A 25,577-nucleotide genomic window follows, 5' to 3' on the forward strand; every position below is an offset into this window, starting at 1 on the left:
AAGGGAGAAACAGCACATGTATTTTCCCTAGTCCTCACTGCAATTAAGAGATGGGGCAAGTTTTCCTCTGGAACACAAGGGAAGCCTCAACTTGAAACAGCTAACACTCCTGATCTGACTAGGAGAGTTCATAGCAGAGCCACAAAAAAGACCCAGCCTGTGGGCTGCCAGTTCACTGTCTCTGCCATAGCACATTAGCTACCTTTATTACTCTGGCTGGGCATTCACTGTATCTGAAAACAATAGAACAAATGGGAAATGACCACATACCAGAAAGAAGTGCTCTTAATGTTAATTAATAAAACTAAAAAGGGTCAAGACCAATTTCGTCCCAAGATTAGGTCTCCAATAGTTTTACAGAATCAAAGAAACCTACACAGAGCCATCCTGAGAATACCAAGGACTTTCCGTGAGTTAATCCGCCCCACTCTGGCAATGCATTCCATCAGTTAACAGCTGATGTACTTTGGATGCTGCTTCACCAACATGCCCCTAAATCTGCACCTGTTAAAACCATTTCTAGTCTCTTGTGAGGCTGAGGGACACAACTCCATTCTTCTTGAAAGCTTATCAACAGGGCTGATAAATTCTGGCTGACCAATGAACTGACTAGTCAATGAACATGTGGTTGCTAGGATTCTGCCTCCCCCCCCCCCCCAAGTACAAGGTTCTTTCCCCAACTTGACGCCTTTGATATGCATACTGAGGTCAGAGACAACCCCATGCTCTTGCCAGCACCAAATGTGAAGCTTGGGAGCAGATGGTGGGGGACTAATTCCTAGAACTGCACTGTGACTCTGCTTCCAAGGTGCTGCAAGAAGCTTAGATGCACCATATCAAAAGCAGCTCCAGGTTTCTACCTCATCTTGCAGTTGGGGAGGGGGCGCAGAACATCTCTATAGTTATGCTGGGCTTCCTCTGAGCATGTTGAAAGTGCAACACAAGAGCAGGGCCAGGCCCAACTGTCTCCTTCAGCTCCAAGATTGGGTGGCAGAACACTCATCATGGTGACCAAAATTATGGACCCCTACCCATCAATATGTTTCCTGATAAAGATGCTTGAATCACTGCAGTGTTAAGACAGAAAGCCACAAAAATACCCCTCTTAAAATGTTCCTCTTTACAAACAATGCCACCAAAAAGGGCAGGGCCTCTCCACTCACACATAGAGAGCATGTGAACAAACAGCATCCATCTTGAATTTTACAATAGCTGCAAGAATATACTTACACTTTCATTTGTATTGAGGGTAAAATTGATGTCTGATACGCGATCAAAAGAAACACTGTGAACAAAGTACAAATTTATACACTAAAACAGAGAATAAATGGCATTCCACACAGACCCCTGAATTATTTCAGTTCACATCATTTTATAATCTCATGAAACTGATACATTCTTTTCTACTACTAAACTTGTGAGGATTTTGACTCGTTACATCCAAAAAAGGAGCCAAGACCCCTGTCACAGGCTCACAGAGCTGAAGAAACAAACAAAAATAGTATTGTGGAAAACAATCCTCACTATTAGTTACCTAAACTTATAGATAACCATGCTAAAACTGCCGTCAAATCAAATATTCTAATCAAGGAACAGATTAAATGATGAATAGATTTAAGGGTGCCCACCTTCTTTAAACGAAGTATTAAAGCACTTTAATTTGTCAGTTCCAGATACTTAATTAAGCAGCACAGCGATAACTTACTGTATGTTTGGCATGCAAAGGCATTCACTGTGGACTGCATCTCTCCCATTTACTCTAGGCAAAGACATGTGACCATATTTTTTTCTTTATGCCCCCCCCCCCACTGTCTTCTCCTCAGTTGCATTCCATGGATAACTTGTAGGAAAATCATTTTGTAACCCTGACCCCATATAATTCAGAAGAGTAGTAATCTAGTTCAGTTGTGTGCATGCATGACAGAGTATGTACAGGTGAGGAAGTGGATTGCTTCACATACCAAACAAGAATAAAGCTTCACAGTAAGTAATCAATGTTCCATTCTCTTGCTTGGCATGAGAGACATCCACTGTGGGTTGTGGAAGAGCCCTGTATGATGCTGGATGGGTTGGGTGAGATAGGTGGCTGTCTACTGCTTGTTAAAGACCACATGACTGCTCAACAGATGTTGGGGGATAGGAACCTTGGTGGATAGAGCAGCAGAGGTACCAGATGAAAAGTGGAGAGGACAGGTGTTTGGCTTCTCATGCTAATGGCTGTGTAGACTGATCTACCATACCAACGTACGGCCATTATAAGTCCAAACAACACTGAACTAGACAGACCAATTGACTGACTTGGTTAAAGGCAGTTTCCTATGACAAATGGTTACTACTGGAGAGAATGTACCAGCAATCCCTCCTATTTCATAGGGGTTCAGTACCAAGGTTTACATGTATACATGAAAACTGCATATAGTTAAACTCTTGAAGCTGCCCTGAAGCTAGCGGGTGGAAGGAGAGATAAAGAGCACCCACATACTCCCAAAGCTGGTGCACCAAGTGGGCTTCCCCCAGCCAGCAAGGTCAAGAGCATAAAAGTTATTTTCATTCAAAGTCTGCTTGGGTTACCCAGCACAAAAAGAGCTTTTAAGCTAGCTCTCTGATTTGCTTGCTGGGCAAGGCCCATTCGATGCACTGGCTCTAGAAGGCCAGCGATGTTCATGTGAAATCTCGAGAGAACATCCCATGGCCTTCCAGAACTGGCATGCTGAGCAAGCAAGGTGGAGAGCTTGAACGCACCTTTCGCAAAGAAGACCTGGCATGAAAAGAGCTTTTAAGCTCTCTGCCTTGCTTGGGAATTGACTTGTGCAATTTCAGCCAACTGCATATAACTGAAAACATGCAACTCAAATGTGCGTAAGATGAAAGAATTACTGTACATGCTCCACTACTTTAGCCACAGAGAGGGTCTGATCACCACCATTAGTTACTCTGGTCTTTGTAGAGCGATATACTGAGCCCAGGGTGGCATCTGCTATGAATTCTGATGCTTGGATTATTAATGTTATTATTAGGAACATTCTATGAGAATCAATCAGAAAATAGGGATTCTAAACTTATCAACAAATTCTTATTGAAAAAGGAAGATGCATTTAGTAGGATCTAAAGTAGGCCTTTGAGCAGCCTTTACCTGATCTATGGAGCCCTGGCTTGTACAGATTGCATCACCAGATGTTAAAAATGATTCTCACTGGCTTGAATTATGCTGCTCTGCCATCTGGTGGCTGACTGAAAGCAATGCACCCGTTTCAGATGAGCAACATTGCACTGAGTTTTCTTGTCCCCCTTTAGACAAATTGTCCTTCTTTCTTTTGAGTTCGGTTTCCCCAGTGATCCAACATGGTGGATGCTCTGGTACAATTTTTCTTTTCCACTCATCTCTGCCTTTGGCAAATGGGACTGATAGAACACACAGCGGACACTCCCACACCAAACAGGGAACTAACCATTTTCCTTTACTATTTGGGAAGTAATGGGGGGGGGGGGGTTTCACTGTTTCCATAAACAGATATGAAAACAAAACAATTGGTGCATATGCTTGCAGCCAGTCACAGGGAAGAGATCCAGCTACAGTACATAAATTAACTCACATTTTAAAACTGGGTAAGTTCTTACCTGTTCCAAACCTCCAAAGGCACACATTTAAAATATAATGAACTGACAGTGCCAATCAAATCTAGTAATATTATTGAACTCAAAGGATAAGCTAAATTAATCAGGTCTATGTTCACAACCTTCACTTATGCAAAAATTACACCATATGGATTAGCACCATACAGAACCCCACAGAAGTTGTGTTGGTTTTGTCAATCTTCTATGAAAAGAAAACTTAATCAGAAACCTGGTACACAGTGCATTCAGAACACAGTACTCTGGATTGGGATAAAGAGGCTTCAGAGAGAGAAATCAACATTGTGAGCATTCTGGTCTATTATTTTAGTGACAGTCATAAGAAGAGTTTGCTTCATAAATGCTAGGGATAGAGGCGTTAGACGTGAGGCATAATTTAAAGGGAAAATTCCTCTTATGAGTGCACAAAATGTGTAACTGGAAAATGAACAAGCTGACTATACACAGATTATAACTAGAGAGACAGCCACTAACCATTGCAACACAAACAAATGGAAAACAAAAAGGCAGACATTAAATTTTAAAATACTCACTTGCCGATATCATCTTGGTCAGCAAACTTCTCATCGTTGAAGCCAAACTGGTCAATAAAATTGGACGTCATTTGTTGCATCTGATAATCAGAAAAGGCCTGGCAACCCCAGGACCAATGACAGTGATATAATGATTCTAATAATAGTCTAAATACTACTTGCCCATTTTGCTCCAGAAACACTTTCTCCTAAATTATATATCTATGAACTATCGAATGTTGAAACTTGTTGGCCTTAGGGCAAGTGCTTGGTAAAAGTTGCTCTTCTGTAATGATTCGGTTACTTTTTCATAAAGTAATAATGAAGTTACTCTTTTAAAAACTATAGGTAAAAAGGCAACAAGAGTTTGGATAGTCTTACAGAAGTAGCTTGAAGAGAAACAGTGTGACACCTCCATCAAATTATTTGAGGAAGATACAGGGAAGTCTTTTTTGGATCCAGCAAAAGTTACATATATTTTGGAGGCAGTATCTACAAAGCAATTTCCTTACTAAGAAGGTTGCATCCACTAACATGGTTCTGGTAAATGAATTAGGTGCCTCATGATGCCACCAAACAAGGCATTCAACAAATATTTAAGATAGCATCTTAATTTTCTGCATAGGCCACAGAAAAAAGAAAAGCTATTGCAACAGTTTGGAGCTCTTTTAAATAAGCATGATCCAGAGTAACTTTTCAAGCTGTCGTCACTAACTCGTTAGAATAAGCTAGACTCAGATTTGATGAACTACCATGGCACAGATGAAGACAGCTTTTATGCCCATGGATGGAGAAATCCCCAAAGTGCCTATCAGGAGACAGGGGGAGAAAGAGGCTAATTCTAGAATTGCAGTTAAACTAAGGCTACATTTTCACAGACAGTAAAGCAGATTTTCAAGTGCCTTCTTTGAGTACACAGCCAGAAACTGGGTGATTTTGTCGGAAAGAGAACTGTGCTAGGAAAAATAGCCTCTAAAGCACTAGTCATATATGCCTTTGGTGGTACAACTGCCAACAACCATTTCTGCAGGATCAGAGGTACCCAAGACTGTGGGAACATGTGGTCTGCTTCCCCTCCCAGATAAGATTATAACTCTCTTTTAGTCCCACAGTCATGAGCATAAAAGAACCGTTAACTCACAATCAGGTGTTAATAGACTACAGAATATATTCAGTTCACTAAGACTGTTAAGAGAAATAACACAAGTATTTCCAGCTTGAGGGTGCTACACATTTGTGAAAGCAGGTAACTACACTTTTAAGTTTGCCAACTGGAACACCTAAAGGAATTAACTGCCTTAACTCTTACAGGTCAGTTCACACGATTTTCCAATCAGCCAAACATGGTTTGCAGTATTAAAAACATATATTTTGAACTCTCTTTATGTCTCCTCAGAAAGTTGCAACTGACAAGAGTTGTTAGAGAACTGAAATTCTAATCAAATTAATGATACAGACCAAAATTACTTACATCCTGGAAGTTGTGACCATACATACCCATCCCCCAAAATTCCACAGCTTTCAGGATATGCCTTTTTCCTCATCTTAAAAATGCTAAATCTAAGTTTTAAAAGTTGCAAATTCCCAAGGCAATCGTCTCACCCAAGTTCTTTTCAATTAAGGCATCAATGCAAACAATTGCAAACAGTCCAGAGTTTGACTCACTTGCTGTAAAGAGGAATCCTGCGAGAAACCAGTTTCTTTAAAATCAATTTCATCGTCACTGGATGAGTGTATATGACAAGTAGTAACCTACAGACAGAACAATTAAAGAATCAGCATCAGAAAAAGGGTTTAAAACAATGCGCCCATAATAAAGTCTGTAAGTTTTTTAATTCCTTATAAGAAAACAACTATATCACATACTGGGGCAGGGGGGCACTAATGCTTGGGAAATAAAAGCCCAGAGCTGCCTGGTAAGGCAGTAGTAGTTGTATGGCTCTGGATAAAAGCAATTAAGTGTTGCACTTTTAAATCCAAATTTTGCCAGTGTCTGCTTTGCCCTAAAAAATAAAAAATCAGACTTAAGAAATTGTAATCAAAGTACACTGCATAGCTAAGTCAATTTTAATTAAAAAATGATTTTAATGTACAGTGTTAAAAAGAAATACAAGTTAAACAAATTTCAGCTGCAAAATCTGTTAAATTTACACATTCTTAACTGGAGATTTTCATCATGGAAAGGCAAATTCCAGTGAAACAGTCTGCAGTCAACACCACTATGTATCATGTTGATGCATTTAACTCAGTTTTAAATTCTATTCTGATGAATTTTATCACAAGTTTTCTATGCATGTATTTTTTAAATGCTTCACACATCAGAAGTGTATCATGAGAATTCTATACTGATTCCACATTACTTATTCATATCTGCTGCTTAGAAAGAACTGTTAAGTCAATTTACTTTCAGTTAACTAAATCAATTTAAATCATTCAGCACTAATATGTATTTCCCTCTTCAAACCAAGGACACAATAAAACTGATTTTCAATTTACACATTCATTAACAAAGCAGCCAACAAGCCTAAGAAATTAAATATAGTTCTGCATCAGGTATCTAATGAAAGTCTGCTGTAGCAAGATGCAGCTCTGTCTTCATCAACACTACTGCAAAAAACTGTGGGTTGGATACAGAGTTCCTATAAGTAGAACTTTGCTCACAGGACACACTTGCTGGGGGAAAAGAAAGCAAATCCTGTTCCTTCTTCCTTCCCCACGTAGCCCCCTGAAATGCTACTCCCAGTGGTGTGGGATATGCTGTGGGGGGCATCTGTGAAGGTCACCCGTGCTGAAAACAGTTCTGTTTTCATTCATTCATAAGAATGGCAAACCTCAAGCCATAATTTTTGAACATGGCTCATTTTCCTACAGTTAAAATAAACCACAGTTTACGGTTCAAACATAATACTTAACTGTGGCTCATCTAAAAACAGAAAAACTTCTGACCTCCTCATGACCACACCAGAGAGCACAAAACCAAGATTCATTGCAGCTCATCCTTGTATTCGTAAGTCACGATTTAGTATTACATGGACGTAAATGTGTGTGAGATACACTGACTCCCAGTAGACGTGGTCTATACATAGTTCAAAAAATATATGTGCGTATGTATGTATTAAATGAATGACAGGGGTATTATAAGAAACTCTGTACTGTTCAAAATCCGAAAGTAGGGCTCTATTTTTGGCAAAGGAATTCTCTAAGACGATACAAAGGTAGTATACTTTGAAAATTAGAGCTGCACAGACTTTCAAAACAGATAGGATAACAATCTCTCTTGGACACGAGTGCATATTAATGGTTCCTCGTCATCCCGGAAAAAGTGACAAGTGGAGTGCCTCGCCTTCCTTGGAGGTTTTAAAGCAAAGGGTTTTTTGGGGGAAGAGGGGGGATATGTCATGTATGATCTGGCTGAAATCCCTGCATTGTAGTGGGTTGGACTAGATGATCCTTGGTGTCCCTTCCAACTCTGTAGTTCTATGATTCTATGAGTTAGAAAGGTGTTGTCCTGCATTCCTGACAAATAAGGGCCAAAATTCCCATAGAAAATCCCCCAGAAACTTCATCTTATGAAACCTACTAGATCCACTGTGTTTCTTTTGTTTGTTTCTCCTAAAGAACTTGTGCAGAAAGTCTCCCATCGCTCCCTGATTTCATCTGGAAGCTCTAGAAAGTCAAGCAGAAAGATAATAATAAATTAATTAATAATAAAGCTGCTGAATGTTGTAATATAAGGCACATTAATTTTCACTCTATTTTATTATTTTAAAATACCAAAAGCATTACAAAAACATATACACTCATCCCCCAATGTAAGGTAGAACCCACATGCTAGAAATTCTGCCTTGTTCCTTGCTGTATGCAGAAGGAAGACATGTGAGACTTAAAAGTAGAATCTCAGATTCTTCCCGGAGTTAAGATTCACTTACCCATTTCTGGTTCTGAACCAACCCTCTGCTGGCTTTTATCTCTCCCTGTAATTGGTATGTTGCCCTGATAAGGAATGCAGCCTTTTCTAAAGAAACTTCTACTGTCTGAATCATTCTTTGTCCACTTCAAAGTGCGAAACATGATTTAAGATGTGTCTCAAATCAGTTAAAATTGCCTTGGCATAAAACTGATCTACCCCAAAGGGCAAATTTTCATTTTTGTATATAAACAGCCCCTATAACAGAAATTACAGACAAAACTAGCAGGGGTAGAGTGCAAAAATATCTAACGGGCAGAATCAATCTGTAGAATTTTAGCTTTGCTTAGATATAGATAACATGCACTGACAATCAATTCTGCAGTGATTAACTTTTAAGATGTTGTAGGAGAGGCAGGAACCAATGGGCTGACGGATAAACTCTCAGAGCAAACCCGAAGGTAAAGGCTTGGCATGTGAGAAGGGGAGATAGGGATATACATTGTCCACATTTAGAAATCAGCAATAAGATCAAGTATTTGTTTCTTTAAAAGTACATCACTTACCTTTAATAAGCTGCTGCACTAATGTACAATTTGGCCCTTTATCCGTACTGTGCACAATACAGTTAGCTATTCTTGTTAAGTGACCCATATAGCCATATCGTCTTCCTCCTTCAGCCCTGCAAGCGGTCAAAACATTTCATTATTTAAATAGGCAGTTGCTTAATCTGTTAGTTACAGACTGTTCTCTCTATAGGTTTGGAAGAGTATATAAGTAATCGAGATGGTTGTTTGGCAAAGAGAAGAGAATGTGACTTGGTCAGTCCTTCACAAAAAGGCCAATCAATTGTTAGGCAGTTAAAATATTTCAAACTCTGCTCCTCAATTTGATTTCAAGAGTTGTGCAGAGTATCATATGGGACAAATGTTAGTTGGGGCGGGGGGTTGATTACTTTTACAGAATACACAACTCTATAATATAGCCATGAATTCATCAAGATTTATTTAAATTCACATCTATGCCTATGCTGTGCATACAGCGATCTCCATTAAAACTATTTATGACTCTTCAGACTTAACTCAAATATAAATTTGCTCTTATCATAAAAATATACTGAAGTTAAATTTGCAAAAGCAGACCCATATATTGCTTGTGCAAAGTGCATACCCACAAACAGCAGCAGTGAACACTGCAGGGATAGAAATAGAGAGAACTTGCCTAACCTTCTCCGCTCAAGAAGCCAGTGATTTGAACATATTCCCTCTAGGCCAAAGTAGTATGCTTTGTGAACATCAATCAAGTACAGTTAATATTTTGTTTAAATTTGTCTTGAATTAAATCAAGTGCTATGTTGCTTCCCAAATAGTATACAGCATGCATAACTACAAATGCAGGGAGTGGATTTTGATTACTCACTGTTTCTTCTCATTCATTTCCCATGCTTCAAGTATTCGTTCTATTAAATGGCACTTAAGGAAAAGCTATAAAACAAAAGCTTCCTTAGTTTTTTTTTGCAATTTATATTTTTGCTACATATCTTCAAATATACCATGTATATTTCCCCCAACCGATCCTTCCAGTTCACCATATTCTAAATTTGAAAAAGAGTACAAGACTGAAATGATTATTACTCTGCAGCTCTACTTCAAAATATTCTGTCACAAGTTAATAGCTGCACAGTTGCCATCTTAAAAAAAAAAGGCGTGATTTTCTTGGCAAAACATGACCTATTTAATCTAGCAAAAGGAACTGGTAGCTGATCTATACTCAGATCAGCAACTTTATTTCTTGCACTGCAGCTGCCATTGCTCTGGAGTACAACACTTCTGCTAAAACCAAAAACTGTTTTTGTTAGAGCAAGGTAGCAGGACAGTGGTAAGCGTAAGAGCCTTACAACTGTAATTTAACTATGGCAACTTTCTCATCCTCTTGGTCACCTTGCTTTTATTCATCTTACCTAGTTGACTGAGTGTTTCTATGTGGGGAGCCTAGCCCAATTATACCTAGAGTACTACAAATAATAAAAACAGCTTACATGTTTCAGCAAAAGGTTGTCTCCAGTGGAATCCTGATCTGAAATTGTACCATTTTCTGTGCTTTCAAATGGACTTGCGAGAATCAATGCAATACAAATTTCTACTTGAGTATGTAAAAAGTTATTCCATGTGTATTTAAAAAACATGTCCTGTAGGGAAAAAAGAAACTGGAGTCAAACGTAGCCCTGTTAAAATCCAAGTCTGCGTGCTTAAGTTTCCGTGAATTGAACTCTACTCAAAGGATGCTCCCACTGGAAGAGAAGGACAGTAATTTTTGCTGTTTCCTTCCTTCATCCTTCCAAGATCTGGTCCAGAGCAGCATGGGTTGACCCTGCAGAATGGAGTGGCGGATGGCACTCAAGTCTCTAGAAAAAGTGGAGAAAAACACTTCTTCCCATCTGTCAGTGAGAACCTTCACTGAAAATGAGTCATTTTGTATACTAAGGATTGTATTCAATGTAGCACTAAGGTGAATATTCTGTTACCACAAGGGTTTCTCGTTGTGCGATGAAACGTTCTCCTGCTCTCCTCCTCTCGTGCCTCCCAAATGTGTTCTAAGGTTTTCTTTAACTCTCTGAAACAGATCTGGAGGAAGCAGAAGGGGAATCCACTTGTGCTACTGCTAATCCTTGCTCAAGCACAAGCTAGCTGAATGCTGCTCTCAATTGCAGCAAAGTAGTAATAGTAATAGCTAAGCCTAGTTTCAGTGTTCTTTAAAAAGAAAATTCAATTAACTACTGTCCCCAATCAACATATGCACAAACCATCTTATGCCACTATAGTATTTGTGCCAGCAGTGCCTCAGAGAAGCCTATGGATGGAAGATGCAGCAGCTCGGCTAGCAGAGATTTCTGCATTCCCAACAAAACAGGCTACTCATGAATATTAAGAGTATATCACATCAGTTGATAAGAATTCCTACAAAAAATGACAGCTGCTCATGAAGATGCAAGCTGCTCCCAATCCCCTTAACCATACACAGATTATATGTATGTACTGGCCAATTTTATTCTGTTTAAGATAAAACAAAAAGTGCCTGTGTCTCCATCTTAGTTTATGATGGTGCTATGGCCAATAAAGCGCAGCCCCATTTTTCCAGACTTCTGAACTCATGGGACATTCCTATTTCCCACAATTGCATCTGCCCTTAACAAATGATTAAACTATTTGTAACAAACTACACATTATGCATGAGGACTGAGGTTGGAACCCCAACTTTCCAAAGAACTGAAATGCCTGTAGGGAAGTGCAAATTTGTTTGCAATGGAGGGGACTTAACTCTCTACTCCCACCCCATTTTCAAGTTGAAAATCTCCATCATCCAGAGGCTATTTTCCCTATGGAGAGAATATCAGTGAATGTCCCCAGGTCTCGACACACTGCTGTCAACCATAGTTCATGACTGCAGTTTAGTGTACTTTTTAAGTTACAGGATCCATTCATGGATATCTCATGTAATTTAATTTGACTTTCAGATACAAAACCTGAGGCAGCACAGAAATATTAATTTCACAGGTAACATTCCATTCACTCACTCAAGGAAATCATAGTATCTTTTACCTGTGTCATGACATAGCAAGATTAGGAACAATTAGCACAATAAAAAAATTATGAGCATTGCTGTGATAATTTGTGATAGGAAGGTCAATATTGCAAGTATTTATGCTCTTACCAGTATAACTCCTATGCTATTGAGCTCTATAAGTTCCAGGTTTACACTGTTTGTATTTGTCTGTAGAAGGCTGGATATTAATCTGATCACATTTAACCTGGTATTCCCTACAGGTGGATCCAATACACCCCATGTTGTCTTCATAACACTTTTCTAGACAAAAAAGAGAACAAAAATATTGAAATATTACTCAAACTCCAAAGTATTATTTATCCACAAGGGGGAGGGGGCAGGAGGAAACAAGGTAATCACAAAACTAAGTCGGAAACGTTTAGCTGAATACCTAAAAGAGAAACTCAATGTTAGTCCCATACATTATGTTCTACAATATCATGGGCTGAAAATGTGAGGACATATATGTAAAATAAGCAGTTCAATGATCAGTTCGCCAATAACAAAACACTTCTCCCCCAAGTTCTCAAAGTTGCATTTCTTTTGCAAAAACCATAACAAGATTGAGACTTGGTCTCCTTCCTTTGGCATATACAGAGTATTGGATGGGACAAGGCTATTTCATTCTGTTCAAGGCTTTGAAGAAGCCAATAAATGGCAAGTCACTCTTGCTGCTTGGCACTGGAGAACAGGGAGGAGACTGGCATAACTTCTCAACTTCTTCAAAGCCTCACTACCAAAGTTGGAAGGTAGACCAGCCTTCCCTAATCCGGTGTCCTCCAAAGGTTGCTAGACTACCACCTATCATCCTTGACCATTGGTCATGCTATTTGGGGTGATGGGAGTTGGAGAAAATATATACAGTGCACTAGGATGGGGAAGGCTGATCTAGGCAATCATGCTGCAAAGCTTGGTTCTGCACGTCAAGAAAGGGAAAGCAGCAGAACTACAATCGGGCAATATAATGCTCTCAGTTTCCTTGGCAATGGAGGTTCACTTCTACACTGGGAACACAAAATGAGGAAGAGAGGGGAGAAGCAGTTTGGTCGCTGAGATGATAGACTCCCTCTGGGACTGGACGATGGGTGGCTTATTTACTTATTTAAAATATTTATCCACACCTTTCCACCTCATTACAGAGATGCCCAAAGGAGATTTCATATAATATTAAAATAGCAGAAACAATATAATATCAAACAAAGCAAACAGCAAACACAACAGATTAAAAACAAGTCTTAAAAGCCAAGTGTATATAGGTTACCCACCAATGTCCAATTCATCAAACGGTGGATGAGTACCCTCGAAGCTGGATTGATGGAACAGAATGGCTCCAATTTCATATGCACTAAATGTTTTACTTACTTTGGGGGGCTCCAAGAGCAGTTCATGGAAGGATGGAAGTCGTGCTTTTATGGCTTCTAATACACTCTTGTTGACCAAATATGTTGAGTGGCTCATACCTGGTGGGCAAATCTCTATGTGACCTTCAAATCTAAAATGAAGAAAAGGTAAGCTCTTTAACACAGAAAGCACAGCTACTTTAAAAAGACAGATAGATCAGCAAGCTGACTAGGCTAGATAATAGTAAAGGGAACAAATCAAAATTTTTACATTCAACTCTCCTTTCAATTAAGGTGATACAGTATCCGCATTGTTGCTCACCGACCCACATCTAACAATTCTTTAGTCTTTCCCTCAACCCGACACACAGACACACAGTAAAATGATGTTTTAAAAATTTGGTTAACATACACAAAAACTGACTTCCAAGCAACATGAATCTCATATTTTTGCAGTGATGTATTCATGATGACCCCATTTCAGAAGCTTCCACTTGGACTGTGCAAGACTTATTATTTCCAAGAATGTGTATAAGATAAATGTTTAGGTACAGACAATATAGTCACAATTTACATCAATTTAATAGAATCATAGAATTACAGGATTGTAAGGGATCATGAGGGTCATATAGTTCAACCCCCTGCAATGCAGGAATCTTTTTCACAACGTGGGGTTCACGACCCTAAGAAGTAGTGACTCATGCTCTACCAACTAAGACATTAATATAAACTAATGACATTAATTTACACAAACGATACCATCTTGTTCCAACTGTTCCCTATAGTGAAATCAGCGCCAGAATGGACAGAAAGTGGCCTTTTACATGTACAGTTAAACTGCGTTTGCTAAACACCTTCTTACTATCCAGAATCCACAAAACTAGAAAATGCTCATTCAGAAACCTTTATATATATGCAACTGCACACAGTCATCTGACTAGGGTAGAAACAACGCAACTGCTGCTGGATAAAATACTGTTAAACAGTAGAAATATTAAAAGACAATCTTACGTTGGCCGTCTCGTTTCCAGTAAGGTCAGTAATATCTGAATTGCACTGACTATAGCCGATTCATTTTTCTCTTTATGGAATATATTTGATAGCAGCTGTTCTATGATTTCTTTTCTAAAGAGAGAGAAAACATTGTTGGAAATTTAACATTCCCTTTTGTAGCTGTAGGGATCTGAAGGAATGCTTCTCCCTTTATCAACCTGCCCAGGTTCTTCTCATTGTTCCACCACCAGAGGCAATACATTCAGTGGTGGCACATGATACTAGTGCCTTTTCTACAGTGACACATCTATTATAAACCAGGCACCAAATTTTTTAACATTCCAGTGCTCAGTTAAGACATGTCTTTTTGCTCAGGCATTTATGGAACATTAGACTGCTTCTAGGCTAAATTTGTATTTTCACCTGCTATACTTAATTAATTGGATATAGCATTGCTTCAAAACTGTATCACGCCCCTAGATCTTTTGCAGGGGGAGGGAACACTAAATATATTCTGAAATGAATAAATACATATTTTTCAGGAAAGGCATACATATGGCCTACAGTTTGTTCTTTGGTCCAGAGCTGCTTGCGTTTTTCTTTAATAAAAGAATCAGAATTATTTTAATAGCAACCCTAATCCTTGTAACAGTAATGGCAAGCTCATAAACCAGGAAATGATCACATGGCACTAAAATACTTTCATAACTGGGGGAGCAGTCTTGACCAATATAAACATTTAGTATTTCTGGACATTGCTGTTATCTACTATGCACACAAACTGTGCCCTTGGCCACCTCCCCATTAGTTCTTGAATGCAACCCTACAACCCACACCCTTGACAAAAGGTTAACTCCCTTGCTCAGTTCCCGTTCTGTGGATAATATCAGGCTATATACTGCACCACCAACGCCAGTTACGTACTGCAAGCATAAACAAATAGTGCATAAAATTTATTTGTGACCCCTTTAAAGAGTATAGATCCTAGATTTACCATCCATAGATTTCAAGGCATTAAGTTACTTTAACATCTGCTTATATAGATAAAAAACATAAATAAGTTTCCTTACTTAGTATCAATGCCATCACCTTTGCAAACCATGTACTTTCTCTCTCCGAGCCTTTTACTATTTCCTCCACTTGCATGCACAAGAGGGAAGGAACAAGCATGGAAGACTGAAACTCATGCTTGCTTATCTCTGTAATGCCAAACCATGGTTTAGCGTAACATCTGAACTAGGTCAGAGTATAGTGCATCTCAAGGTTGTTGCTGCTTATTTATTTTTTTAAAAAATACACATTAAACCTTTTTATCTTTGTTAACGTGATCTAAGCATTTTTATGTCTTGTTTCTACAGAGAATGCACTATCATACTTCAGAACTTGCATTCAAGTTACATCATTCTCCATGGCACATGCAAAGCATTCAACATTTCAAAAAATGTCAATATCCATGGAATATATACATATATCTATGACAGCAATGACAACATCAAGTCAACCTACTTTTCTAGTGTTGCAAGCAGTGGATCTGGTTCTGAACTGTTTTGTACTTGTAGCATCTGGTCTCTACTCAAGCGGATAATTTCACAGAGTGACTGGGATGCGTTTGAGTGTCTCTAAACAACAAGGACAGTTTATGGAATAAAAAAACCCCCTACAGTATTCATTGATAGTTAGCACCAAAGGTTAAGACTTAAATGCAAATTCACCCAATTCCCAGAAGGCAACACAAATTATGAGTGTTAAGCTACAGGACCAGCAGCTCCTCCTTATACGCTTCTCATTCTGTATACAATGCAGGTGACAAAATTGAAGTGTGTGGATTTTGTAAGCAAGGCATAACTATGCACAGAAAAGTTTTAAATCAAATAAGAGTGGCTTTTTGCCCCTTGGGGGGCACATGTGGCAGTGGGTGGGTGGGCAAGAGCTGCATGCCAGTGGGTGGGGCTGGTGACAGTATCTCCTTTTACTGCTCTTATGCTTGAACAAAACACATTCAATTCCCCTTTTCACACAGACACAATCATCTCCCCCAACTCCCTCTCTCACGCACTTTTAACAGGATCCTCTCCAGCAATCCTGCTGCAGACAAGATTGCTATCTCCACAATGCTTAGCAGTGCAAGACACAAGACTTTTTGCCACAGTACAAGTGATGGTTTATCATCTGGGTGATGAGGAGAAGTGGGAGGGGCTCCGTGGGGCTTGGCATGGAGAGCAGCCAAGGACAACATTTTCCTACAAAATTTACGTGAATATGAACATGTATTCCTTACATCTTCATCTTGAGAAGGATGCACAATTTCCACAAGCCGCTGAATTATTTTTTCTTCATTCAACCACTGTAGAGACATATGGGGGAGGGGAGGAAATTAAATCTCCTTTCACATTTTCATCAGTCACACAGATCGAATAGATAGCACCACCCACAAGCGGTATTATACATTAAAAAGTGCATTCCCATAGATAACAACATCAGTAAGACTTCAGAAACTTGCAGGAAGGAACCCATAAGCGATATTACCACATGCAAAGTATAATTCTTTATAAAAACCAAGAACATGAGAATGGGCAATCTTTAAGGGTGCCAGGGAGAAAGAAAGGATCTCTAACATTATACCAGATCTTTTTGTATTTATTCTTGGGCGGGGGGGGGGGGTGATGTTCTACACTAGTACACTGATTAGTATATATATTAATTATCTGTCATGTTGCCGAGAAGGCATCCGGTACTGTTTCTACTCTAATTGCAGCTGGTAAGTTTTTTAGCAACTGCATTATACCGCCAAATCTTTAAACAACATACCAGCATTCTCCCCACAATGTATACAAGAACAATATTTTGAGACATTTGCATATGTTCTGCCCTTTAAAGTGAATCATTTCTGCTAATTAAATATGTTATCACTGGGTAGACCCACCATAAAAATAAGACCTCTTTTGTTACCATCACTCCAGCTTTCTGTGACTGGCATATTATATTTTCTCTTATGCTTGCGCAGACTGATTTTAAGTGACTTATGCTGCCATATCCATTGCTACATGTCCAGTTCCTCCTGGAGATCATGTTCCCAAGTTTACTTAAACCCCAACAGCATTCTTGTAGATTTTTCATTATGTATTTCTGAAACCAGGCCTTAAGATCATCCTCTGCTTCTAAAATTACTTATTCAAAGACTATGAGAGGCCCATTTACCTTTTCTCTGATTGTGGAATTAGAAATAAAATTAACATTTGTGTTATGCAAGTCTGCACAGTGTAAACCCTAAAGGTCAACAATGAATCAATTCGCAGTTCTCTGAAGGGATTCCAAATATGCATTAGCTGCAGTCCTTCCAACCTTTGTGGAACAAAGATAGGAAAATTTCGGCATCGCTATGTTCCTCCTCCATTGATTCAAGTGTGTGGTGGTGGTGGCATCAGCTTTTTGAGCCATGACACACAACCTACCAGCTTATAAGAATTATTCTGCATGTGAATTGCTAGGAGCATTAAAACTTTATGTGCTGTTTCAACAGATGGACAAATAGCAAAAGAGGAGCGGAGATACATAGATAGGCATAATATAGACAGTAGAGAGGCTTATGGAGTGTGGCTAGAGCTGCAGGAATACAGAAGACAACATGCATTAAAAGATGGAGAGAAAGGCAGAAAGGTTAATAGACTGGTACAGAGACTTGCATGTGGTAAAAAAGATTATCAAATAGGGTGCATGGAGGCGAGACCGTACTTCTAAAGAGAAATCAAAGCATTAAAATTAAAATAAAGTTGCTTTTCCTGTGATTGAAATAGTAAAACCTGCTCTCTGACTGTTTTTCATGCACTGCTGCTGTAGGGTGACAACACTACATTTATATTTTTGTCAACACACTCTAGCATTCCACTTCACATTTACAGACAAGCTGGAAAATGACTTGTACACAGAACACAAAATGGCTTAAGATGCTATTTGAGCTACAACTGGAATACACTTAATTGCTGTTAATCAATAATTTAAATGAATGTGTTGACAAGGTATTTCAAGAATTACTGCAAAACATTGATTTCATTCATGTGTAAGCTATGGCAAGCTCAGTTGTCACTACTAACAATCTGAAACCACAACAGCTTTAGAAGTACAGTCCCTTGTGTACTTTTCCATGCTTCTAGATGCATTCATGGCATCATAGTCATGTATCTAAACGAGGTAACAAACAGCTGGAATATGGGGAAACTAAAAGCAGCTGAAATTGAATGTGTTTACAGTTCAAATACAATTATTTAAGTGCTTGGTGATAGCTAGCATTTCCATTCCAACTGATCAAAACAGGAACCTCTCTACCACCTCCCAGATCTTTTTCATTTTGTCTCTTGTCTTTTGAGATTGTAAATCCCAGGGAATGAACTCTCTTATCATTTAGATTTAGATATCTATTCAGCTTTTTTGGCTGAAGAATAGGATGAAAATGCTGCAAGTAAATAAAGAAAAAAGTAAGCATTTCATAGACAGCACAGGAGTTACCTTTGCAAGTGAAGGATTTTTCCTGCTCTACTTAAAAATTGAATGCCAAGGGTACCTCACTAGCTATTTACAATTTCAGTTTCTAAACAATGCCCCTAATATTCACTTTTAAAGATGACTCCCATTCCAAAAGAAATTACTTACATTTAACACTTCTTGCCTGGGCTGTGGAGGTTCTATGCATGTTAGCAGCCTGAGCAACAAGTCCATAATAGCAGAGGTTCCTATGTGCTTTATAATGAGGTCTACAAAATCATGCTTTTTCTTTAAGAAATCCACGATCTGTGAAAGATAAAAGGCAGAACATAAAGTTGCGAAATAATAAAGCCAACAAAAACAATCAAAACTAAATTGCCAGAAAAAAATTAAGTAGAGTAAGGCTTATCCCTCTTTGAAAGGGATGCTTTCCCCCACCCGCAGCGGCCACATTCCTTCAGCACCAACATGGTTCAGGACACACACACCTTTCATTTTCTTCCATGCATGCACAGCTCTCTATTGCAATTTGCACTGAGGAAAAACCACCTGTGCACTGTGAGAGGTCCCCTTCCCAAAATGCAAATACTAGGCTCTGGGGGACCAATTTGGATGAGAATCCTGTCATGAGAGGTTAAAATGTTTAACTCTTCTATCTCAATTTGTTTCAATGGGTCTTTGTAGATAATACAATCACAGATGCAGAAGCCTACAACCTCCCATGCCAGCATTCCAATCCTGATGAGATTTCCAGTTCCTGCAATTTGGAGAGGTAGACATGAAAACTGAGGGCAAGAGGCGGAGGAAAAGAGGCCCTGAATACCAAATAGGAAGCTTCCAAGGGTGGTATATGGCCCATGGGTGGTCAGATGGTTAAAGAGCCTCAACATATTCTTATATTCTTTTTGAAAAATCTATATATGGCACCAACATTAATTTGCCAAAAGAACTATTACGATTGTTGCTCTTCTAAAGATAGCAAGTGGAATGAAACTAACTTAAGGTAGGCAGTTGAAAGCACAGTGTTTCCAAAGGAGCAATTAAGTAATTACCTGTTCTGGTTTTCTGCTAATAAGAATACTTAGCACCTTGCTGAAGAAACTGGCCAATAACGGATTTAGGGGTGGCTCATTTAGAAGAAAACTATACAGTTTTGTTAATAATGATTCCTCTTCTCCCAGTCTATCATTGATCTGTGAAACATCTGAAGTAAGCAGCTCACAAGATATGTTTGGATACCTGAAAGAGAGAAGTAGACATTTTACTTAATTAGTAATAATAAATTAGCCTTACACACCAATTACAAGTGCTTTATCTAGCAAAGCTGAGCGTACCATTATATGTAGTTTGAATACACAAAGTGCAAAGAAAATCAGAGATACCCCTCAGTTTGTGGAGGCAGGCCAGCAAACATCCAGGGGTTATTCCCTCTCTATCAACAAAACATATATAATCATCTACTAGGTCCACCACCGAGCTGCTCTGACAGCCGGGGGCACCTGGCAGAAGGCCTCACCCAGGCCTGATCACTACACCAGCCTGAAGCTGCTGTATGAATTAAGCCCAATTTGTCTGCCAACTCTACCTTATGCTGTTGCCATGATGAATGAAAGGACTGTGGATGCAGTGGTAAATCCATCACTCCTCAGGGCCTTGGTGGCAGCAGTGGCTTATTAAGATTGCTATTAGAATGGTCTGGTCTCCAGAGACACTTGTTCTCTGCTGGCCAATCACCTGCCCATACATGCATTCAATTGATAATCACTGTGTGCTGCCAGGTCCTATCCCAATTTGGGGGGAGTGGGGTGCTCTAAAGCTATCCCATTGCTTCCCTTGAAGGAGTCTTTAGAGTTGGTAAGGTTAAGCACTGGGGCCCAATACTCCTGTATTTAGGCTACTTTCTCTGATTGGTAACATAAAATGTAGTCAAAAAGGCGTTCTTCAGAACACATAGCATAAAAACAGAGTGAACCAGATCAATGCTCCCAATCAATCCAGATTACATTGGGCCGCTTGCAAGCTTCAGTCACCAGAACTGCTTGCTCTTGGAAAGTACACGATCAGAGGAGAAGCAGAGATTATGCAGAGCCAGAAGCCCTGCTTTATTCAATGTATTTATTGAGCAGACAATGGAGAAATAGAGAGAGCCTAAATGAGTGTGGGGAGGGTCAGCACCCTTGCCTTTAGCTTTCTGTTATTAATCATAGGGCTTGATTGTGCACAGCCAAAGAGAGGAGAATGAGGAAGATGTGAAAGAGATGCAACATCAACCCTCACTTTGCCCCAAGGTATGTATCTCAAGTGGAGTATGTGTGTGTTTGCTTGCTTGCTTGCCATGGAAAAGGGAATGCAAGTGTTGTGGCTACAAATATTGACTAAAATATATTCATTTAGCATTCTCTGGCTGCACAGTTGGTGGCAACTTTGCTTAGCAATGGGGTGAATAATTCCTCCATGGTTCACCAACTCCTGAGCAAATGAAATAAAATCTTTACATAATGTGTGGAAAATGTAGTAGCACAGACCCAGTTTGGCACACACACACCCTATACGCATTCACGTATACACACACACAGGCTGAGAGCCTTAGTGATGCCCCTCTGGAGGTTTCAACCAGGGCAAAAAAACCCAGGCTAGCCCCCTTGTAGCTATGGCACTGCACCATGCAAAAAACAACAACTATTGGCAGGCTTCCAAGTTAAGGATCAGATAAAATTTACAGGGGAGGTGGAACCAGCCTACTGCCCACCAGCTAGTCATACCTGTGCTAGATCATTGTTAAGATCACAGGACAATTCACAACACAAAAATGCAAAACGAGAATACAAAATACATAATAATAATAATAAACCAATAATGCCCCTCCCACAATGCCAGACAAAGTAGACAGTACTGGTCTAGAGGTCTGACAGGAACAATGAAGTTGTTTAGATGTCCTTAGTACCTTTTCAAGAGAGACAACTGAGGAGAGAACCAGAATTGGCTGCCTCCACATCCAATCAGCTCCACCCCTGGCTGTTGGCTAACCTGTCCTTCGCCCCACCAGTGCACATGGGCACCAGCCACTACTGAAAGCAAGTTTTATATTATTATTTTTAAAAAGTTTTAATAACCTACAAGTACGCATAAGTAAAAAGAGAGAAATTCCTGCTATTTTGCAACCTATGAACTTTTAACTAGCGATAGGAACACAAGCAACTTTTACCAGCCATTCGAGTTTGACAGGTTTTGTATCTGACAACATTATTTCAATGAGGCTGGCTCTGGGTAGAAATCCAGTCTGATTAAGTACAGTATAATGCTTAAAACACTAATACACACAAACACACATATGCAAAGGCTTAAGGAGGATCACAATCCAAAATCATTATTAGTCAGAAACAATGGCCAAAGTAAGAAAAATATGCATTTCAAACTCTCCTAAAAGCCAGCAAAAGATGGATTAATATACTTGGGGGGGGGGGGGCTGCTCTCCACACCATGAATAAAAGGCCCTACTTCCAGCAGTAACAGTCTCAACCCACATGGAGATGAACACAAAGCAGGACCCACATTAATGACTAAATTTGGTGTGGGAAGGGGTTTTCTCAGATATTATAATTTAATCCAGAATATGAGTCAGCCTTCTTTATGCAGGCACAAGACCACAACACGCCAGTGTTCACACAAGAAAAAATCCTCCTTTTCTCCATTAGTCTCTTGCATCCACTGATTTGCTCATGCAAGCTGCCTCCACTTAAATCTTCACAGTAACCCCCATGCTCCCCTCTCCCACTCGAGTTTCCCCAACACCATCAAAAACCTTTCCTGAAAGTGCCCAACCCTTAGAGTAGCTTTGGCCCCCTGGTGTCTGCCAGAGCTTCTGGACTACATCTCCATAGCCCCAGACAGCACAGCTGTGTGGGCAGAGGATGGAGTTGTCCAAAATACCTGGAGGGTGTTAAATTAGCTAAGACTATTAGGGGGTGTACTTTTGGTTGGAAGCACAAGACAGCAGTGGGGAGATCGCTTGCAGCATGTAGTTTCCCTGTGAACAGAGTAGAGATATAACCCAATGAGGTTTTTTTAAAAGGTATATTAAAAAAACATACCATAAAGAGGGACATGTTACCACCCTTAAACTATAGGTGCAACAGTCTTATGAAACTACAGTCAGCTATTCTGCTAGTGAGCTTTTGTCTTCCCTCAACTTCAAGCTCCTAGATCAAAACTCATTTCCTACTTGTATCTGATTTTTTCATCCATGTCTTGAGGTGGCTCTTCTATAATGAATGATACCAGATCTTCCAGACATTCCGATTTCAAAAGAAACTCTATAAGTTTGCGGTTTTGAGCTTTGCACTCTTGTAAAACATCATCTTCATCCATCAGCTCCTTCAGTGTTACATCTTCTCTCTCTAGAAGTGTGTCTATGTGGGATGATGAGTGAAGATCAAATTTCCAAAACATGCTGGTCTAGAGAAAAGGAAAAGCACACACAGCCTTAATTAAAGGAACAGATAATAGCCGGTCTCTAACAGTCCTTAGGGAAGCCGTTCTCCTGTTTCCCCTGTTCTCAGTTTGCACACAAAACTGCAGAAGCAAAAACAGAAAGCAGGGAAAAGATGAACAGCGTTAAAAATTGGACTTCATGGAAGATGAAGGAGTATTTTATCAAAGTGCCTTGAATGATAAGCCAATGTCTTAAATTTCAATCAAGTTGTTAGCTAGTTCAAGAATTGTAAAATTTTGACATACAAGATTTGACATGTTAATGCAACAACAGTTAAGAAAAATGTTAACCCAGCTTAGAATTTTCCAGTATCTTCTTGTCTTTTTATCTAACAGCAAACTGATGGCACTCTAAGTCAGTTTCCAAGAAGCAGCTGATTCAAGAGATTGTTAAAATGCTAGTTGAGAGTTAAATCAGGAAAAATGAGAGGATTTTGGCTCACATGACTGTGGATCCATGTTTATCTCACTAAGGTGCCCATGTGTACTATTATCTTTTATCTCTATGGATACTATTGCCAAGAATAGAATTAAGTCCTTTATTAGTTTGCACCAAAAGATCTGGCTTTCCTTCACCTAGCCCATGACTGGCAAGAGCTCATGAAATGAACAAAAAGGCCAACAAGCAAAGTATCAACACTACAAACATACCTTTGGCCTCATACTGACTCAAGGCTTAAGTGATTTTTCTTGGCACTGCACTGATGCAAATTAAGACAAGGCTGTTTTTTAAAAATGCGTTGATGCACATGTATTTCAGAAACTCAGCTTAATTCCTTAACAAGTCAATGCTGCACAAACGTTATTAAAAATTAAAGAAATGAGGGCATGAGCCAGAGCCCCTTTTCCACTTCATAATAAAATGTTACAAGCCCAGCCCCAATTAGTTACCATAAAATCCTTTTTGAGAATGGTTTATTCTCCTCAAACTTCAACTGTGCCCACCAACATTAAACAGAAGTTGGTATACATGCATAGGACTATTATACATAATTCTCACTGCTATAGCAAATAGACATCAGTTGCATTAGCAAATCACATTAAGGAGGAAAAACAGGAATAGAGTTAGATAAAGTGCCCAGTAACCCACAAATGTTTTTCAAACACATCTATAACCTTATAATTTGCCATTTGCCAGAGTTAAGTAGCAACTGCCTACTGGAAAACATGGATGCAGAACACTTTCTATGGAAAATGATACGTGCTCATTCTACCATGTTGCACTGCATTATGATGGTAGCTTTGGTTCTCTCATTTTAAGGCAACAGCAGAGAGAACCAGAGTGGCATATACAGCCAGCATAATACTGTCATGAATTCAGCACAGGTCAGCACTCATAAAGATGCATGTGTGATGCTCTCCATAAATAGCTAGTGGTGAAGGTATAGAGAATCACATTTTTCCATTGTGGAGAAAGATCCAAGTTGAGCCAAAAATTGTAGGCACTTGCCTTTAAAATAGGCCGTAGCTCTCTAAGCACTTCACTGAGGCAGGTTCCTCTGAAACCAACAATGCTTGCTTCCAAATGCATATTGTAAGGATTGAGGAGACAGCCAGCAATTTTGGTTTGTTATATTCATTGGGTATAAGGGGATCAGGAGGACAATCTGATTTATGTCTGTTTCCAACACTCTTGGTTGTGATGTATTGTCTACTGATATACATCATGCCACCCTGCCCTCATTTGGGAGGAAGGGTGGGATATAAACTAAACAAAACAAAAATTTATTTAGTTATTAAAATCTAACAGGAGGATTCACCCAGTGCACCACATCAGTGAAAGTTCTGTACAAGGAGTTCTGCAAGTGGACTTTCCCCCACCACCTCCCCCTGTGCCCACCAAAATTGGCACAGAGATGGGGGTGTCATTCAATCTGACACGCAGTAATGTTTGTGCAGTAAGAACTTTTATAACTGAAAATATTGAATTCCATGCTATGACATCATGTGTAAATATTAGAAGGTAGAAATGGCCCAAAGCTAGCCAACCAATTAAGGTATTAGTGCACTTACAAAAGTTGCTCAAATTTCATACACAGTATAATTTACACACAAACTGAAGTCAAACATTGGCTTATTTGTCAGGCTACCGCAACCATTTCTTGTTGACAAATACAGGGTAACTTTCAACCCGAAAAGCAAGGTTCATGCTACATCTATTAAAAATAAAATCAGTTTTCCAGACTTTAACCCCAATCAAAGCAACCCGAATCTGTGAACAATAGTACTTCTGACAAAGAGTTCCAGAATAATTCCTGGGCACTAAATTTACAAACCTACACATACTTACTTGAAATTAAGTCCCACTGAACACAGTGGTGCTTACTTCCAATAATGTATGCATAGATCATGCTGCATGAAAATATTTCCCTAGTTACATTCATTCATTCATTCATTCATACATACATACATTTCATTGATTTTCAATGAATTGATTCAGGAAAGACTAACAGTAAGTAGCAACAAAAAAGAAAAGCATACTACTGCAAACATGTTACTGCGTTATTTCACAAACTTTCTCCCAGGCAAGCCGTATTAGGGGCTGGTTTCTCAATATGGCAGATGCTGACCAGATTATTCCATCACTTTTCAACAGGAGGCCAGGACCCTTGGAATAAG

General features: G+C 39.3%; 1 protein-coding gene across 30 annotated transcripts in view; it reads right to left on the reverse strand.

Moving 5' to 3' along the window:
* PPP6R3 (protein phosphatase 6 regulatory subunit 3) overlaps positions 1-25,577 on the reverse strand; it is a 55,609-nt gene that overhangs the window by 11,633 nt on the left and 18,399 nt on the right. For 11 of the 30 annotated variants that reach the window (XM_083427211.1, XM_083427238.1, XM_083427235.1 and 8 more), the window contains 16 exons: positions 25,440-25,566; positions 22,690-22,922; positions 19,520-19,706; positions 18,636-18,773; positions 16,267-16,332; positions 15,495-15,607; positions 14,007-14,120; positions 13,018-13,147; positions 11,764-11,916; positions 10,091-10,240; positions 9,472-9,536; positions 8,619-8,734; positions 7,726-7,811; positions 5,811-5,897; positions 4,167-4,264; positions 1,231-1,285 (listed from right to left, as the gene is read on the reverse strand). In XM_083427211.1, the coding sequence (XP_083283337.1) occupies positions 1,231-1,285; positions 4,167-4,264; positions 5,811-5,897; positions 7,726-7,811; positions 8,619-8,734; positions 9,472-9,536; positions 10,091-10,240; positions 11,764-11,916; positions 13,018-13,147; positions 14,007-14,120; positions 15,495-15,607; positions 16,267-16,332; positions 18,636-18,773; positions 19,520-19,706; positions 22,690-22,922; positions 25,440-25,451 (1,803 nt within the window). In that variant the 5' untranslated portion in view covers positions 25,452-25,566. The remainder of the gene's footprint in view (positions 1-1,230; positions 1,286-4,166; positions 4,265-5,810; positions 5,898-7,725; positions 7,812-8,618; positions 8,735-9,471; positions 9,537-10,090; positions 10,241-11,763; positions 11,917-13,017; positions 13,148-14,006; positions 14,121-15,494; positions 15,608-16,266; positions 16,333-18,635; positions 18,774-19,519; positions 19,707-22,689; positions 22,923-25,439; positions 25,567-25,577) is intronic. The other 19 variants (XM_083427216.1, XM_083427215.1, XM_083427212.1 and 16 more) reach the window with 5 other exon arrangements.

The sequence above is a fragment of the Podarcis tiliguerta genome (assembly GCF_965153285.1).
Source record: "Podarcis tiliguerta genome assembly, chromosome: 1".
Classification (NCBI taxonomy): domain Eukaryota; kingdom Metazoa; phylum Chordata; class Lepidosauria; order Squamata; family Lacertidae; genus Podarcis; species Podarcis tiliguerta.